The 18,592-nt window shown below is 44.3% G+C and overlaps 1 protein-coding gene and 1 long non-coding RNA gene across 5 annotated transcripts; both read left to right on the top strand.

The window, feature by feature from the left end:
- Nucleotides 1–1,612: 1,612 nt before the first annotated feature.
- On the top strand, nucleotides 1,613–3,582 carry LOC127302796 (uncharacterized). 4 transcript variants are annotated; one of them, XR_007853114.2, is made up of 8 exons: nucleotides 1,613–1,780; nucleotides 1,906–2,010; nucleotides 2,247–2,311; nucleotides 2,481–2,566; nucleotides 2,649–2,688; nucleotides 2,794–2,853; nucleotides 2,958–3,025; nucleotides 3,131–3,582. It is a non-coding gene; the product is annotated as an uncharacterized lncRNA (long non-coding RNA). The 4 variants fall into 4 exon arrangements; XR_011746155.1 differs by having other exon boundaries at nucleotides 1,877–2,010; XR_007853115.2 differs by lacking the exon at nucleotides 1,613–1,780 and having other exon boundaries at nucleotides 1,791–2,010; nucleotides 2,251–2,311.
- Nucleotides 3,583–5,552: 1,970 nt separating this feature from the next.
- Nucleotides 5,553–10,271, top strand: LOC127302795 (enoyl-CoA hydratase 2, peroxisomal). The gene is made up of 11 exons (XM_051333419.2): nucleotides 5,553–5,709; nucleotides 5,798–5,820; nucleotides 5,901–6,006; nucleotides 7,115–7,191; nucleotides 7,418–7,490; nucleotides 7,976–8,015; nucleotides 8,598–8,670; nucleotides 8,750–8,900; nucleotides 9,148–9,218; nucleotides 9,751–9,924; nucleotides 10,016–10,271. Exons 1-11 carry the CDS (start codon nucleotides 5,662–5,664, stop codon nucleotides 10,101–10,103), a joined length of 924 nt encoding a protein of 307 aa, XP_051189379.1. The 5' UTR covers nucleotides 5,553–5,661; the 3' UTR covers nucleotides 10,104–10,271.
- Nucleotides 10,272–18,592: the final 8,321 nt, after the last annotated feature.

The following is an 18,592-nucleotide window of genomic DNA, read 5'->3' as shown; positions in this document are numbered from 1 at the left end:
CTTTTCCTCTTTTAGTTGTGAAAACCTGGAGTTATTGAGCAGGTGCGCAGGGGATGCGACAGGATGTTATTTACACAACCTCAACGCTATGCGGGGAGTAGGACAGGGATTTATCTAGATAAACTCCATCACTGTAGGTGCAGAGAATAGTCGATGTATCATATGGTTTGAGAGGTTGGCATTGACGAATCGGCATTGACTACACGAAGTATGATTCCTTCAGTTTTACTCTTCACTTTTCTGTGTGAAAATTGAGAGTTTTTTTTACATACGAGTCCACTGCTGCAGGTGCAAGGTTTACCCGATTACTTATACTATATCAATTTTGGGTATTTTTTTTGGCAATTCTCCTACTTTTCCTATCTATATTAGTTATCCAGGTTGGGCATAATTCAGTAATAAAGTTGCACCTATATACATCGCCTTCAGAAGTATCAGAAGCTGTACAAGCTAGGTACGTATCAAAAGTTTTTTCTTTTTTACATTTGTTGCCAACCTTTTCTTGATCTATCACACAATCTGACCAGTGCCCATTACATTTGCAATGCCTTATAAAGAAGGCTTCGATGCAACTAACTACGGAGTATTTTGTTTTTATCTTTTTTGTCTATACAACTGTTGTCTTTCAATTATAAGAGCTAAAGAACCATCTTTTTTTTTTATCATGCCTTTGGATGTTCAAACAAAATCACGTGGGTCCTCATACTTTTGTGCGTGGCTGCATTCATGTATTGCAGGTGTCTTTGCCTCTGGTCGATTTCAAATGTTTCATAAATATCTGGTGTACTCTTCCAAAGCAAATGAAATCGCCTCTGAGATTATGACCCATATGTCGGGCTTCAGCTTTTTGCTACTCCCATTCTCTGTTATTTTAATGCTCATTTAATCTTCTGACGTTCCTTCTTTGTAATGCCTACTGCATGTGTCTATCAACGCCAATGGCAAATACTTTATCCCCCAGTGCTGCTGAACATACCCCATTCCTTTTTGAATAATGCATCTCATCTCGCTTTTAATAGTCTAAAGCTTAGATTGTTGCAAACAAAGATTGAAGCAAACATATGCACGTATTTGCCAAGCATGCATAATTTTCCCAGGCATGCAAGTCGGGCCAATATTCATATGCTTCTCTTTGAGTTATATTGGAACATAACTTTGGACCTTTAGACCATACCTCGAACTCCGGATGCCTTTCTTGGTGGCTACATTCCTGGAATTTAGGTGTGCTTTTTTTATAATTACCTATAAACCTCATTTGAAGTCATTTTAAGACAACAAAATGTCCATATATTCATATAAGAATTGTTTGACTGCTCATACAAACCAAGCAGGGTCGAAATGTCATGTTCATGCTAATCTAGCAAAATGTGTGTGCTCAGCATTGCGGATGTGAATGACATCAAATGTTCACAAGGTCCATCAATTTATTTATTTATTATGTTCAACATGATATGTATATCCCCTCAAAGCATTTTATGTAAGATACAAATCCCGCAGCAACACGCGGGGTATCATCTAGTTTCTAAATAGTTGGTCCCAATTTCCTGGTCTCTCGTGAGGCCACGTCACCTCTTTTCCCACCAGGTTTGTAAAGCATCGCTCCAGACGGGCTTCTCCTCGCTTCCTCACCCGATACTATACATGGGCTGACACCTGACAGTCCGTTTCTGGCCTCGCAACGTCACTTGCCGACTCGCTCGACCAAGGAAAGAAACAATCTATCCGTTTATCCAAAAAAAAAACAGTTGTCCGTCTTCCTCATCGCACAGCGGCCGTGACGGTTCGTCCTCCTCCCCTAAAATTTTGCAGCTTTCCAATCACGACCTCGACCTCCTCCTCACAAATGCTGATGAAAACACCTCATACTAAATCCCAGTAATTATGATTGGAAACTGCTCGATGCAGCTCATCCGCCGCCGCCCTCCTCCAGCTTAAAAAGCAAGCCGTGCCATCCGCTTGAGGCACTCAAGTCTGCCCCCGCCACCACCACTACCACCGGCCTCCATGCTGGTAGATGACCACTCTCCATTCAAGTTCCTTCTGTATTTCTTTTCAATGCCTCAATATGTCTTCCAAATCTGAAATATTGAGCTCCGGCCGGAAATCTGCCTGCCCAGATTTTATTGGATCGATTTTGTATGCTGTTAACTCAGCACCACCTGATTTCTCGGTCTGCTCGGTGAAGATATCTTCAGATTTATTGATTGCTCTGTCTCCTCGCTGACTTCTCTCTCTCCTCGCTCAAGCTAGGAAATACCAGCTATCATGGCATGTACTGGATGCAGATACTACATAGCACCTACTTTTATTGGTACGCGAAATCTTGAATTATCTCCTGCTCTTAAATTTTGTTTTACATTGGCTGAGCACATGTACCTATTGTTTGTTATCTCCCATGAGTTAATTAATTAGTTACATTGTAATCTTCTCTCCTGCAATATTCCGTCAAATGCATGTGTTCAAACATATATTCGCTGCAGACCACAAGAATGGTACCTCTTCTTTTCAGTTCACCTGTGTGCGGTTGTAAAGATGGATGCTCCCAAAAATCCTCCAAGTCATCCTGGTAGGCATTTCATCTCACGCAGCAGTGGATATGTCTCTCTTTTGTCAATAAATTTAAAACATAATTTTTTTTTATCTTCCAGGAACTATCTTCGAACCCATAAGGACCAAGTCATTCATCATGTAAACATTGTGGTTCTGTACTGTTGTGCCTCTTCAAACATATATAATGATGTACTTATTCCATCAGATTCAACAACAATTTCGAATGATGACTATTTTTTTCAGCCACTCTACAGCCAAAAGAAGCATTGAATTTACTGAACATGAAACACCAAACAAAGCAAGGTACAAGAAGACTAAAGTTTTTCATTAAGAAAGAGTATGTATGTCCCATCATATCACATACCAAGTATCACATTTGTCATTCTTATTTGTTTATCGTCAAACAGCATTTCCGACAAGAATGTTGCAGCAAACATCTAACAAAGGCAGGAGGATAAAGAATAAAATAACATAAGTATGCTCATTTTCATATCCAAGCAAAATTATCAAAAAGTTTAGTGTATCGTTAACCTGAGCACACAAGCATTATCTTTTCTAATAGTGCTATTTTTCAAATCAGATGCAGGGCATCATCAAGCACGCATGGAAAACTCAATATTGCGATGGCTTCTACCTAAATTAGCTATGTAGTTGCTTACATGAAGAGTTACTGATTAATGCATTCACTCGCTTCTATTGTAATTCGGAATAACTCAGAATGGTCTGTATGCGCTATTTTCTGGACCTATTAGTGTGGTTTTAGACCTTTGGGATGACAGAATTAATAGGATGCTTACATTTTCTGTATGCTCTATTTTCTGGTGTTGTACCTTACAAAAAAAACACTAGGAATATAGAGTGTTTATGCACCCTTTGCTGGTCAGTTGTCTACTATCCCTGATGCAGCAAGGAAAGGTACCGCAGGGCCCCAAGACGGAGCTGCTGACAAATACATGTGTGCTGCTCCAGCGGCCATCATCATCCGGCTTTGGTTGGTAATGTCCCTTAGCATCGTGGTGAGCATTTGGTGTGTGCATAACATAAGTACCTTAATTATTCTTCTAGGAAAACTGTCACGGATACTTTCTTTCGTTTGGCAACCATTTTAAAGCTGCTGTAATACCAATTTAAGGCACCAGAACACCCCTCTACATAACAAGAACAATAGCAATTCATTTTTCCATATCAACATACAAATACAACTTTCGATACACACACTTCTCCCATCAGTGATACATGGATCAACAACGAGGCAAAAACATGTGCCTACTCAGCCAACGATACCGACTATAAAATAATAAAATACGCTCCTTTAAATCAAAGTTTTCATAAAGCTACGTATATAAATTTGTATTCTGATTTCAAAAAAAAATTGTATTCTGTACATCGCTATAACATCTCGCTGCAACGCGCGGGGTATCATCTAGTATTCAATATGTGTAAGCCCCCCTCCCTACACAAAGGAGCACCCTCTCTTGTGGCCCTAGGAGGCCTGCATGGAACTGCAGGGAAAAGAAAAATGAGTTATTTTGTGTATTTCTGCTTTTAGCTCAAGTATTGTACTCCATCGATTCATAATAAACGGTGGAGATTTGGTACTAATTTAGTACAACTTATGTATTAAGATCCTGAAACTTATATCGGACCGGAGGGAGTAGCTTTGTTACTTATGTGTTTTACGTATGTGGACCCATAGGCCCGCCTAGGCCCAAGGCCCAAGCCGGACCCAGATCTGCAGGTCGCCGTCACAGGGGAACCACCGCCGGGTTGACCACCTCCTCGACCTCCGTCGTCGCACCGAGCCCATTGCAGGGGGCCACAACACCGTGCTGTCGCCGAAGTGCTGGAGCTCGTCACCACCGCCACATGGAAGGATGCGCCACCCGGGAAGAAGCCCCGATGCCGCCGTCTCCGCCCGGGCTTTGCCCGTCGGTGACCTCTGGCGGCGGTGGGGAAGAGGGGGAGGGGGAGAGCCTTAGAGGCGCCGGCGCAGTTGCCCCCATGTCGCCTAGGGTTGGGCGACACGGGGGGGGGAGGGGGGAGTAGCTTTAGTTTGCTTGGCCGCTGTTTTTTTTTTGCATGCAAGGGGGTGGAGAATATAGAGATAAATGGCCGGTTCAACGCATTAATTTGATGCTAACAACTACCTTTAGACTTATAATTCTGAAATACTACCTCCGTCTCGGTTCACAGGGCCTAATCTGAAAAAACATTTGTCCCACAATAGCTTTTCACTAAGACCTGCATGCATTTAATTAAAATTAGTAACCTCCTCTAATTACTCCCCACCTTCTCTTTCTTCTTTATTTTAGCTCGCCAAAATAACCTAGTGCATGCGGGTGGGTGGAAATCAAACGAGTTTTCATGTGGGGCTGGGTGCATGCGTGGTGTGAAAGAGATTGAGTTTGGCTCTTTGGCTGCATGCACAGTGTGAAAGGGATCGATCTTCTCCTAGTTATTTGCACCATTTGCACCATTTAACGTCCAATCAAATGCTGCCTTGGTTCTGATGCAAAATTACGTGAGCCCTGTGAACCGGGACGGAGGGAGTATCTGGTTTTAGCCTCCAGCCCTACATTCCCATCGAGATGGAGTAATAGGGAAGCTGATTGTGTGACACACGAGCTAACTAGAGAAGCTTTTATTTCTAGTACTAGTAATTGAGGCATTTGGGATGGTAATCCCCTAGTTTTAATCTAAAGGTCCTAGTTAATGATGTAATTATGTTTAATGATCAATAAAGCTAGTCTCGTGGCATCTCCTAAAAATAAAATAAAAAATAAAGCACCCAGCTCTTGTGCTCCATCACCCGACAAATTAAGGTAAACATAGTAGTACTAGTAATACTTTTCAATTCAAATTATTGTGACGATAAGCCATGATACTGTACTAGTACTATCATATTATGTGAGAAAAATCAAATTTCGAAAGTCAAAATTCCCATCTGCCCTTTCCATCCGCCCTACCTGTCAGCGACAACGTGTGCTGCTCCGTCTTGCTTGACATCTGCTCTCCACCACGACACGACTCTTCTTCCTCCTCTACATCAGCCAGCCACCGCTCCACCATCCCGGCGCCCACACGCAGCGGAGCTCCACCAGACGCAGCGCCATGGCGTCCATCGACCCGGAGACCGCGCTCGCCTACAAGTTCCCCGAGGTAACCAACCCGGTCGCGTGCACCTCCTCCCCTCCCCTCCCCGTCCGTTCCCCCCGAGTCCGCGCCTCACCTTCTCTCCCCCGCGCAGGTCTCCTTCGCCTACGACGACAGGTGCGGGCGCCGCTCACCGCGTCTCCTCTGCTTGATCCGATCGCCCCCCCCTGCTCACCTCGTCTCCGTGCCCCCTGCAGGGACGTGGCGCTCTACGCGCTCGGGGTGGGGGCCTGCGGCACGGACGCCGTCGACGACAAGGAGCTCCACTTCCTGCACCACATCGACGGCCAGCGCCACATTAAGGTCCCTCCCTCGCTCAATCCCCTCTCGTTGCTGTGCGACTTGGTTAGTTGGTCGACGTGACGCTCTGATTGCGGCGATTCCGTTGTTGGAATTCATTTTTGGGGAGAAATGGCTGCGCATCATTTTACAAAAATTGTGGAATTGTTGATGAAGAGTACTACATGCTAGGATTGAGATGGCTCGTACTTAATCAAGGGGGAATTGATGATGCGAATAATCCTTTCACTTTCTCTGTTTACAGTCCACATTAAATTGGAATTTGCCAGCTCACACTTACCCCAACATTTTCGCCAATGCCCGGTAGACCGACCGTGGACTGCTATCCGTGAGGGTGTTATCTTGCTTGCTTTGCTTAGGCATGAGATTATTACGTACTGTAGCTGATACGCATCGACCTTAGGTTGTTTTCTAATAGCTCGAAAGCTCATTTTGGGTCTTATGTTGACCTTTCATGTCAGTAAGTCGTCCTAATAAGTTAATTAGATGTACGAGGAGCTGCACGTTCTTCTGGCTGCTGAGCATAATCTTGTTGTGGAGAAAGAATGTTAAATTAATTCATGTTATCATGGAAATCATTAAGCTTCCCTATGAATGCGAGTTATGATTTCACTTTATTTTGGTTCTGGGACTACAAGTCCAATAAAATATACACTTGTTAGACAACACTTGGTGATTGCCATTGACTTGAGAGTAAAATTAAGATAATTATATAGCCAATAAATCAAGGAAACTGTACTGATGAATTATGTTGAGTCATCTGAGGAATCCATCTGGTTGTCATCTAATAAATATAACAAGTCAAAGATGCATCTTCAATTCTTCATGTTACGCCTTCTCTAAGCCCAACTGATCTCGGTACTATGGCATCCTTTCACATGCATCTTCATGTTACACCTTCTCTAAGCCGATCTGATCTCGGCACTCTGCCATCCTTTCACATGCATATTTGCGTTTCTTTTAACCTGACACAGTTAGTCTAGCATCTGTTCCACATGGCATCCCAAAAATTGTGCATGAAATGTTGAAAGATCGAGTTGTAGTCACTATGATGAAAGCAATGTTCTATCATACTTATGCTCATGGTTTTGTTATATATATTAAATTGCAGGCTCTTCCTACATTTGTTTCTTTATTTCCACTCAAGAACAGCAATGGACGCGGGATTGTTAACGTGCCTGGCATTCAGTAAGACTTACCTGAAGCAGTCTCTTTTGAGTTTTAGTTTCCATTTACTCTGTGGTTACACACTTCCCCTAATTTGTACAATTCTTATTGCTTCTTATTTTTCAGTTCCCTAGATTTTTCTTTTTAGGATTTTTGCAGCTAACATTATAGTTGGTTACATTTTTTTTTTATGGAAGTTGATGTATTATGTTAAAAGTACTTTAGCTTATTTTCTTTATTTTTTCAGCTTCGATGAAAGCCTTCTATTGCATGGTCAACAGTACATAGAGATCTACAAGCCAATTCCTTCATGTGCTAGTGTAAGTAGCTTACCATCATTGTCAAAAGGTTTTGTTTTAAGATCCCTGTGCTTGGAGGCTATGCATGATATAGGTGATGTCTGATTGACCCAGTATTTATTCACTTGTTCTGGTGTAGAAGTGGCTTGAATAATTCCTAGTGACTGCATTGTCAAATTGTTTTTCCATGTGGATATATGAACATGAGCCATTTCTTCACTGATAGTTAAGCTCTTCTAGTTGACTTTACATGTGCATGCATGTTAGTTATGATTTGATGATATTGTACCTTACTGCTGAGGTTGTTCTCTAAATTAAAAGATAGAACATGCTCAGATTGCTTGTTAATTAATTAGGCATTAATGGAAAAACTATTGGTATACTGGTACTGTGGTACATACTGGAGATTGCTTCAAGTTATTGGTTTTATGATGGAATATTTTTCAGAGTTCTCATCCCTAGTGTCCACTAATTGAAACAATTTCCTGTTGTTTTTCTTTCTTCAGGTTGTAAACAAGGTTAAAGTAGCTGGTTTGCATGACAAAGGTACAAGAAATGTGCTTATTCCATAGTGCATATACAATCGATGATTTGTGCTCCTTGCCTTTTTCATTCTGAAAATTACGGTTTCATCTTTTATGAGTTTTATGATTGCTTTGATACATGTATTGCTATATATGGATGTCAGTTGGTGGAACTATGACTAAGTTTGTACATGTTATCTTCCAGACCAACAATAGTCTTTACAATCATGAAAAAAAAAATCTGCAGCTTTGCTTAAATACATGGGTGTAATAAATGCACAACCTACTATCATGCTGTGTTGAGCCTTCAGCTTCGTATTTGTATATTTTAATTTGTAAGGGTTAAGTGCTCTGTTGAAAAACAATCTCATCTTGTCCATTTGATCCTATGCTACTACCAATTGCTTCTTTTCAGCTTGTCTCTCAGCTATCAGTGTCCATCCACTCCTGCAGGAGAGTGTGGTCAAAGTGCTATACCCTTGAGTCACCATCGTTGACATTCTTTTAATCCTATGACCACTTACTTGAAGTAGTACAAAAACAACCCTAAGGGATTATATTCAAATTTGTAATTTTTTTTTTGAGGCAGCATTTTAATGTGCAGGGAAGGCAACTATTCTCGAGATCGAAACTACCACCCACCTCAAAGATTCTGGTGAAGTGTTATGTATGAATAGGTCTGTGATATGGCTCTAAGGTTCAAGCCTTCCAATTTTATTTCTGTAAAACTCTAACGAAGCAATGCTGTTAACGCAGGAGTACTATTTTCTTGCGTGGTGCTGGAGGTTTTTCGGATTCTTCTCGGCCATATTCGTATACGACTTATCCTGCCAACCAGATTTCTCGCATATCTATTCCGGATTCCGCACCTTCCGCGGTGTATGAAGACCCGATCCAACAATCTCAGGCATGCTACTAACTCTGCCTCTTGTACTATTTCTTTGTGCAAGTATTTGTGATTGTTGGTAAGAAAATACACCTTGTGCCTTGGAGAAACTATGGAAACCATACAAGTATGTATTGTGTAACTATGGTCTGTGTTGGTTTACGTGCTCAACTGCTCATCTTACACTAATGATCCCAAGTTCCATGATGTCATCTTGTTAATATGTAATTGTTCTGCCAAGCCTGATTGCTTTTCATTTTCAATCCAGGCACTCTTATACAGGTTATCTGGGGATTATAATCCTTTGCATTCAGACCCTATGATTGCACAGGTTGCAGGGTATGTTACTTCAGTGAAATCATCTTTATGTTGTTATTGTTTCTGAATTCTTACATCGAGAATGCATTGCACTTTCCATGTTTTCGCAACATACATTGTAGAGGTAGTTAACTAGCCAATATTGGGGACCTAAAGAGTAATGTTCACCAGGAAATCAAACCATGTTTTTTCTCTTACAAATAGGCAGACAATGTTCCAGTGTGGATGAGAAGTAATGGTAGCTGCCACCTGCCAGAATTGCTGGGTGTTTTCAGTTTTGAGATGATTTAGGTTGCGTCCTAATGCCAGTGAATTTTCGTGTGTTTATATTCACATGATCCAACAATGCCTATTTTGATGTGTACGAGCTGCATCGTTTTCCATCTGAGACCAAGATTTCTGTGTGTCAAGCTTTAGTTTTCTTCTGAAGACTTTATCTGATAAGAATTTGTGCAGGTTCACTTGTCCAATACTGCACGGTCTGAGACCAAGATTTCTGTGTGTCAAGCTTTGGTTTTCTTCTGAAGACTTTATCTGATAAGAATTTGTGCAGGTTCACTCGTCCAATACTGCACGGTCTCTGCACTCTCGGGTTCGCGGCCCGGGCAGTCATCAAGTCCTTCGGCAACGGGGATCCAGCAGTGGTGCAGAACATCTTCGGTCGCTTTCTGTTGCACGTCTACCCCGGGGAAATTTTAGTCACTGAAATGTGGCTGGATGGGCAGAGGTAATGTTACTAATCTAGCTAGAACTAACTGAGTTCTGTGTCTGCTGGTTTCTTTGCTCACGATCCCATGTGGAATGATTGGCTCTTGCAGGGTGATGTACCAAACTAAGGTGAAAGAGCGAAACCGTGCCGTGCTTTCTGGATACGTGTTGCTCAAACACAGCCCGTCATCATTGTAAGCGCTGCATCATGTCCGTGACAAACACTCCATTGTAAAACTAATAAAGTATCCTAAGAGATGGCAAGTGTTCTGTACTACTAACCTGCAGACGATATACTTCTAAGTATGCACTTGATACTTATTTGAAAAAAAAAATCGACATGTGTCTGTTAAGCCTTCACACAAACGGTGTTATCGTCGTAAGTTGATCTTCGCATACTGGTCTATCTGTTCGGTATAGAAGTTATTCTTTGATAATCCTTGTCGGCCACCTTTCTCAAGTGCAAGCTGATGTTTCTGAAATCTTTGGTGTGCTCTAGCCTCTAGGGCTGGCTTTAATATTGGCCTGAAGTGATTTCACCACTCTAAGCGTTTGGGGTGCAATTTTCGCAATTAGTTGTGGGCTCAACCCATTTATTTCACCACAAAGTTTTTGTTTTTGGGGCGCAAAATAATTAAGGACCTATCCATGCGTTTACTCTTGCAATTGCTAAAGTACACGCTAACACATTATTATCATGTGCAGTACACACTAAAACATCATTGTGGTGGACTGTAAAGAAGAAATATTCTATATGCACATGTTCTAAGTGGCTTTTTGCAAAGGTGAAAATCATGGATTTTTCCAAGTGCATACCCGTGGATTATTTTCATTTCTTTACAAACTCACAAGATGTGCGAAGTTAGAATTGGTTGAGGTCATAAACTACTCCGAATTCCCGAGAACGCGCGTTCTCAATTGCACGACTAACTAAGAAACAAAAAAACAAGAATCAAGACCTTTACTTAGCAGCGCATTGGCTTCTCTCCACGATCCATCAGAGTGACCGGAATATGCGAGATGATGAATCTGAAAGCAAAAGAAAAAGCTGGACAAAGAATCGTAACTCTGAAAGACATAGCGCTCATAGCAGCACGGCGCGGTCTCCTACGTCTATACATGGTGCTTTTGAAGCTTTTTCTCGAGTTCGCACCAGGCATATCTGGGTCGTCCGCCTTTACCATGGGCAGGTGGCACGTGCATGGTTCTTCCAAGTCCCAACGTAATGAAATTTTGGAAAAAAGACAGGTAAGAAATGGTGTTCTGAGCAAATATGTCTGGAATCTTTCTTGGATCCCATCCGGATCCAGCACATTCTTTGACGCGTCACAACGAAACCTTGTTTTCCGAAATAAATTAAACAAGTAAAGTTCATTTTTTCTGTGGGGGGTAAAAAAGGCTCATCATCCTCCCCTACCAATCTCCATCCTTCTCAAAAGAAGATCAAGCTAGCTTGCTACTCAAGTACGGCAGATTTTAGCTTCCATACATGGAGTATATTTCGCTTTTACTGTCAACCGACAGGTGGAGCATGAAAAATTGCACCTACGTTACGCTCCGTCTACAGCATCATGCAAAAACATAAATTAAAAAGTTGTGTACATATGTTGATGCAGACGCTGGGGCTTTGCTCCCATTTTGAAAAAAAAAAAACATCGTGCAAAAACTTCTCCGGCCTCCGATCGCCCTAGCTACTCCTACTTGAGAGAAAAAGTCCACATCAGTCCCTGGATTGGATGTGCACACAAATAAACGATGCGAGGATCTATTTGAAAATTACACCGTAGGGTTTTTCCCTAGGGTTTCCTGGTCAAAAAGAAAAACACGATCGAGAACGAGGCACGCTAGCTTCGGGCACAAAGGATGCACATACCAGGGAGATTGAGAAAAAAACTGGTGTATTTTTCCTTTTGACAAATCTATCCCTTTGATGAAACCGATCCCTCGTCTGACCTCTTGGCAAAATTATTTCGAAATCAGCTCTCTCAGCCAATGGCGGAGCTGGAATTGGCACTAAGCGATGTCAAAAGGCCAAAATAAGAGGCAAACAAGGCTAAGTGAGGTCATTTACTCATTTGATAGTACTTACTGGATCAAAACTGTGTACTCATAGCTAGAACCTATGGTGCTTAGAGCATCCCCACTCATCTCCCCGACGAGGTCCCCGAGCGACGTTTTTTTCATCCGGACGGCGTAATTCGGTCCAGTAGCGCCCCCGGTTCCTCGATTTCGTCCGGATTTGGCCCTTAATCCATCCGGCGATCCCACGCCATCCCCGGTACCCCGAGGCGCGCTCGGGGAATCCGGACGAAAGAATTTGGCGCCAAACATCGTGTGGACCCTCGTAGTCGGCGACTGGACCGCCAAATCCTGTCGATTTCCCTACAATTTGCTTGCATATCCCCATTCTCTCCCGCCGAATCTGTGTAGCCATCTCCATTCTCCTCCTCCTATGTCTCGTCCACCATCATGCCGCCGAAGCCGAGGAAGTCGCGGCTGAAGAAGGAGCGGCCGCCGGGTGTATCCAACGCAGAGTGGGCGGCGGCAGAGTAGCCATCGCACCGACATCCTCCGACCCACTCCGGCCAGTTCTTCTTCGTCTCCGGCTCCTACCTCGTCTTCCTCACCGTCTACGACGTCGACTGCCGCCGCTGCGACGTCGGCCGCCGCTTCGACCACGGCGTGTGAGGAAACTGGGACGTCGGACACCGCCGTGCCAGACGGGACTCCCGATGCCCCTGTTTCAGTGTAATTTTCCTCCGATCGCCGATCTGTGGCTGATCCTTTTGCCGATCAACTGGCCGTATTTGTAGCGGGACGACGATTTGTTTGAATTTCGACTATATCCGGCGAACTCCGGGTGGACGACTGGAAATATGGTTCTCCCCATGACTTTATTTCGTCCAATCCGGCGGTTGTTTCGTCCGGATTTCGGCGTGGGGAGGCCAAACGAGTGGAGATGCTCTTACCAAATTTTTGTGATGTCGCTTGACCACATGAATAACTGTTGAGAACGGTGCTGAAGTTCTGCACCAAGATCGTCCGGTGCCAAGCCGCATTGCGTTGAACTGAGGTTGGTGCTACCGTGCTAGTGCCATTGGCGCCGAGCTACTTAGCTCTTTCCCGCTCAACTTCTTTGACGCAGGTTCATACAACTTCGGCACCCATTCTAAATGCCGACGACCTTGGGGGGTCAGATTCTGAAATAGCTTTGCCGAGGGGGCGGACAGAGGGATTTGTTTCGGCTAGGGGTTAGATTTGTCAAAGAAAAAAAATACACAATTGATGTTGAAAGTGCATGGAGCCCCCATGTGTGGTTTTGGTAATTAATGACAATCCCTATGGACTAATGTTTGCATTGAGGTATATTTGTAGGAGTTGTCCATAGGCAATTCTTGAACCATATGTTGGCTTCAAGGTTGCAATAAGAAGAATTTGATGAAGGATATCAAGTGTCAAGTATGTCTTGAAGATGAAGATGAAGTGAGCCCTCAAGTTACTTCAAGACATCAACATGATGAAGAATGAAGAAATGAAGTGCAAGTTCAAGATGAGCCAACTCGACGAGTTCATAAGCTTGAAGCTTGCCATGGAGAAATGAAGTGCTAGTTCAAGATGAGCCATCTCGAAGAGATCCTTTGATTGACTCTTGCCATCCATATGGTGTTCATGGATATGTGAAGATGCGCCGAAGAAGAAGCTCTCCCATGGTGGATTATGGGGGAGCAATCCACAAGACTTCGTCATGCAAGCACAAGCAAGAAAGGCGTTCCATCTTGTTGCGGTCAAGATCGTCATCATCGAGCTCAAGTGGAATGCGCAAGGTTAAGGTTTGCTCTTGATAGGGTTTCTTTCTCACCGGTCTCATGGTGTAGTTGGAGACCAGTTTATAGTTTAGTTGCCGTACTATCAAGAGGGCTCTCGAGTGAGTAACTCGATCGTATCGTTCGGAGAGAGCTCAAACCTTTGCATCCTTGCATCATCTTTCTTGGTTGTTATTTGGCTATTATCCATGTGATGTTTTAGAGCTTGTGCCTACTCTCATGACAAGCTCTAGTTCATCGAAAACGGATTTTGCATTGATCGCTTGTCGTGTTTTCGAGTTTGGTGATTTTCTCGGTTTCTCATGTTGAGGTATTGCACCTCTAAAAATCATAGAAAATCACCCCCCACTGATTTCCATATTTCCACTTTTTGTTGGGTAGCTCTTGTTGTCCTCTTTCCAACAAAATTAGTTTCATCTCGTTCTGATTCTTCAATCTCAAGATATTTGCATTTCCATATTTGAGTTTAAAAGAAAGAAGAAAAAGAAAAGTAAAAGAAAGGAAAAAGGGGAGGAGGGGCTGCCGCCGGAGGCACGGGCGGTACCACCGGCCTCACCATGGCCGGAGCCTCCGGGCTAGGTACCGCCCGTGGTACCGGGGAGCCATTTGTGGCTCAGTACATGTGCCAGGGAGGTTGGAGCCCCGGCGGTACCTTGGCCGGTACCCCGGTCGGAGGCTCCGGCCTCCCCTCCCTGCCCGCAGCTCGCCACCCCCGCCGCCTCCTGCCAACACTGGCCGGTAGTACCGGCCCAACCTGGCCGGTACTACCGGTCCTCTTCTTCCCCGCGCGCAGCACTCCAACGGGCAGAAATTGGGGCATCCTTTTTAAGCCCCTCTCTCTCCTTGTTTTTTATTGCTTGCTTCTTCTTCTTCCTCCTCTCTTCTCAAGCTTTGCTCCACCATTGTTTGTTCATACTTGAGCTTGAGATCTTTCTCCCCAACCAATGTTTCTTGCATCTACTTGAGAGAAAGTTTGAGGGGATCTAGATCCACACTTTGACCAAACCAAAGCACCTCTTTGTGAGGGAATCTTTGGGATCTAGATCTTGGAAAATTTTGTGTTCTCCTCTTTGTTCTTCCTCTCTTATTCCCCCAATAGCTTTTGTAGCTTTGTTGGAATTTGAGAGAGAAGGACTTGAGCATCTTTGTGGTGTTCTCGCCATTGCATTTGGTGCATCGGTTTGAGTTCTCCACGGTGATTCGTGGTGGTGAAAGCAAGAAGGTTGTTACTCTTGGGTTCTTGGAACCCTAGACGGATTCTAGGCCTTTGTGGCGGTTTGTTGGGAGCCTCCAATTAAGTTGTGGATGTGTGCCCCAATCTTTGTGTAAGGCCCGGTTTCCGCCTCGAAGGAAATCCCTTAGTGGAACCGTGACCTAGGCCTTTGTGGCGAGGGTCACCGGAGATTTAGGTGAGGCGCCTTCGTGGCGTTCGGTGTGTGGTGTGAGTACCGCATCTTGGGGTGAGGCCTTTGTGGCGTTGGTGTGCATCGAGCAACCACACCTCAAGGTGAGCCTCTTGTGGCGTTCGGGAGCACTAAGCAACCACACCTCTCCACCGGAGATTAGCAGTCGCAAGAGTGTGAACTCCGGGATAAATCATCGTCTCCCGCGTGCCTCGGTTATCTCTATACCCGAGCTCTTTTCTTATGCACTTTACCTTGTGATAGCCATCGTGCTTGAAGTTATATATATCTTGCTATCACATACTTGCTTGTATTGCTTAGCATAAGTTGTTGGTGCACATAGGTGAACCATTGCTTAGAATAAGTTGTTGGTGCACATAGGTGAACAATAGTATATAGGCTTTGGGCTTGACAAAGTAAACGCTAGTTTTATTCCGCATTTGTTAAGCCCATCTCGTAAAAGTTTTAAATCGCCTATTCACCCCCCCCTCTAGGCGACATCCGTGTCCTTTCAATTGGTATCAGAGCAAGGTCTCTCATTCTTAGGCTTCACCGCCTTGAGAGTAAAGATGTCGGCTAGAGGATTAGTGCACGATAACACTCTTATATTAGATGGCACAAATTATGATGTTTGGAAAATTTGCATGCTTAGTCATTTTCGGGACATTGACCCTCATATGGAGAAAATTGTAGATATAGGTTTTTCTCCTCCTATGGATTCACAAAATCTATCTTTAGAGGATGAGAAAAATTTATATCTCAATTCTCAAGCTTCTTATGTTCTTATGAATGCTTTGCGAGATGTAGGTCTTTTTCCATACTTGCCTTTTTGGAGCGCTCATGAGTTATGGACAAAAATTCAAGATAAATATGATGTGTCCAATATTATTAAGGATGATTGTATTGCTTCCACTTCCGGCCGTGATGAGTTCTCATCTTCATCCACTTCACCAAAGTGTGTCAAGACACAAGGTAATGATATGGTGAGTGGTGATGAAAATTGCAATGTTGATATTGAGCTTTCTATTGATGATTCTTCATCTCTATCTCATTGCAATGTTTCATCTACGGACTCAAACACTTCTAGCACTAGAAATGATTTACATGCTTGTGTTGATAGTCCTTGCATATCTTGTGTAAGTTGCTTGAATAAATCTAATGATGATATGCTTGCTTTGTCTTGTGGCCATGATAAAAATGCTTCTATTTCCTCTAGTTGTTGTGTGACTAACATTGTAGAGGAAACCAAAATTTCTATTGGTCAAGACAAGATCTTGAAAGAAGCCTCAAGTAACTCCTCATCTCTATCTCACGGTTCTCATATGTGCCTTATTGTAATATCCCAGTATTTGGGGTTACAAAAATAGAGGAAACAGATGTGTGCATTGCATTCATGCATAGAAAATCTGGGGAATTTTCGCGCTTTAAAGTAAAACAGTCATAGTAACTGAAGTTTCACTTGACCTTGGTGGAATTGAAGTAGCTCATCAAGTCAAGCGCTATAAACCTCAATGTGACTTTAATAAAACCTTGTTTTGGGTAGAGATGATTTGATCTAAGGGGTTAGATCAAATGGAATTAAAATCAACACAAGAACTTATTAATCAAGGAGCAACTACTTGATCTTATTAAAAAGGACTTGAGCATCTTTGTGGTGTTCTCGCCATTGCATTTGGTGCATCGGTTTGAGTTCTCCACGGTGATTCGTGGTGGTGAAAGCAAGAAGGTTGTTACTCTTGGGTTCTTGGAACCCTAGACGGATTGAGCATCTTTGTGGTGTTCTCGCCATTGCATTTGGTGCATCGGTTTGAGTTCTCCACGGTGATTCGTGGTGGTGAAAGCAAGAAGGTTGTTACTCTTGGGTTCTTGGAACCCTAGACGGATTCTAGGCCTTTGTGGCGGTTTGTTGGGAGCCTCCAATTAAGTTGTGGATGTGTGCCCCAATCTTTGTGTAAGGCCCGGTTTCCGCCTCGAAGGAAATCCCTTAGTGGAACCGTGACCTAGGCCTTTGTGGCGAGGGTCACCGGAGATTTAGGTGAGGCGCCTTCGTGGCGTTCGGTGTGTGGTGTGAGTACCGCATCTTGGGGTGAGGCCTTTGTGGCGTTGGTGTGCATCGAGCAACCACACCTCAAGGTGAGCCTCTTGTGGCGTTCGGGAGCACTAAGCAACCGCACCTCTCCACCGGAGATTAGCACTCGCAAGAGTGTGAACTCCGGGATAAATCATCGTCTCCCGCGTGCCTCGGTTATCTCTATACCCGAGCTCTTTTCTTATGCACTTTACCTTGTGATAGCCATCGTGCTTGAAGTTATATATATCTTGCTATCACATACTTGCTTGTATTGCTTAGCATAAGTTGTTGGTGCACATAGGTGAACCATTGCTTAGAATAAGTTGTTGGTGCACATAGGTGAACAATAGTATATAGGCTTTGGGCTTGACAAAGTAAACGCTAGTTTTATTCCGCATTTGTTAAGCCCATCTCGTAAAAGTTTTAAATCGCCTATTCACCCCCCCCTCTAGGCGACATCCGTGTCCTTTCAGATGTATGGAGAGCTGATTAAGCTAGCTAGGAAGCTACTTAGAGCATCTCCACTGGCGCCCCCGATAGCGGCCCCGATAGCATTTTGGGGGCCGGCAGTGAAAATGGACTCGCACCAGTGCGTCCCAAATGGCGCCGGCCAATTTTGGAGCCCAATAGAATCGCCGGCAACCCCGTGCCGGCCCCTTCGCCAAGGGCGCGAATCGGGCGTGCCGGCACCTCGCGGCACGTCTGAAAACAAGTGTGGGCTCCGCCTGGCAGCCAAACACACCGTTTTCCCACCTCCTACACACGCCCGAGCCGACTCCCACCCCTCTAGATCGCCACCATCGCCGTCACCGCCACGCCCACCCTGCTTGCAATAGACACTGCCGACTGTCTAGAAACCGCCGTCCATCGACACGGCCGCCACCCCCTCGACCGGCGGCCGCTGTTTCGCCCGGAACAGAGCTCGCCGCCACCGCGATAGTATCGCCCCACCCGCAAGGTGTTCGTCTGATTGCCGCGATGGACAGTGACGACGAGATGATGGTGCAGCTGTTCACGGAGGAGCAGAACGCTCAGGCTGTTCGGCGGCAACAACAACAGCTGATTCTGACGAACATGATGCGCGTTCGTCAGCCTTTCTTCATCGTGCCTCGGTGCGGCGGCTCAAAGCCAGGCAATAGGAGGAACATCAACCGACATCGTGAAGCCGACGCAATGCTGCTTAACGCCGACTACTTCAACGACGACGCGACTCATTCACCGAAGGAATTTTGGCGCCGGTTTAGGATGAACAAGGACCTGTTCTTGAAGATTGTCCACGGCGTCAAGGAGTACGACACGTACTTCATGGCCAAGAAAGATTGCACAGGTTTGTGGGGCTTCACCTTAATTCAGAAGTGCACTGCTGCAATGCGCTGGCTTACATAAGGA

The sequence above is a fragment of the Lolium perenne genome, chromosome 5 (assembly GCF_019359855.2).
Source record: "Lolium perenne isolate Kyuss_39 chromosome 5, Kyuss_2.0, whole genome shotgun sequence".
NCBI classification, from domain to species: Eukaryota; Viridiplantae; Streptophyta; class Magnoliopsida; order Poales; family Poaceae; genus Lolium; species Lolium perenne.
This window is presented reverse-complemented; position numbering and strand designations above follow the sequence as displayed.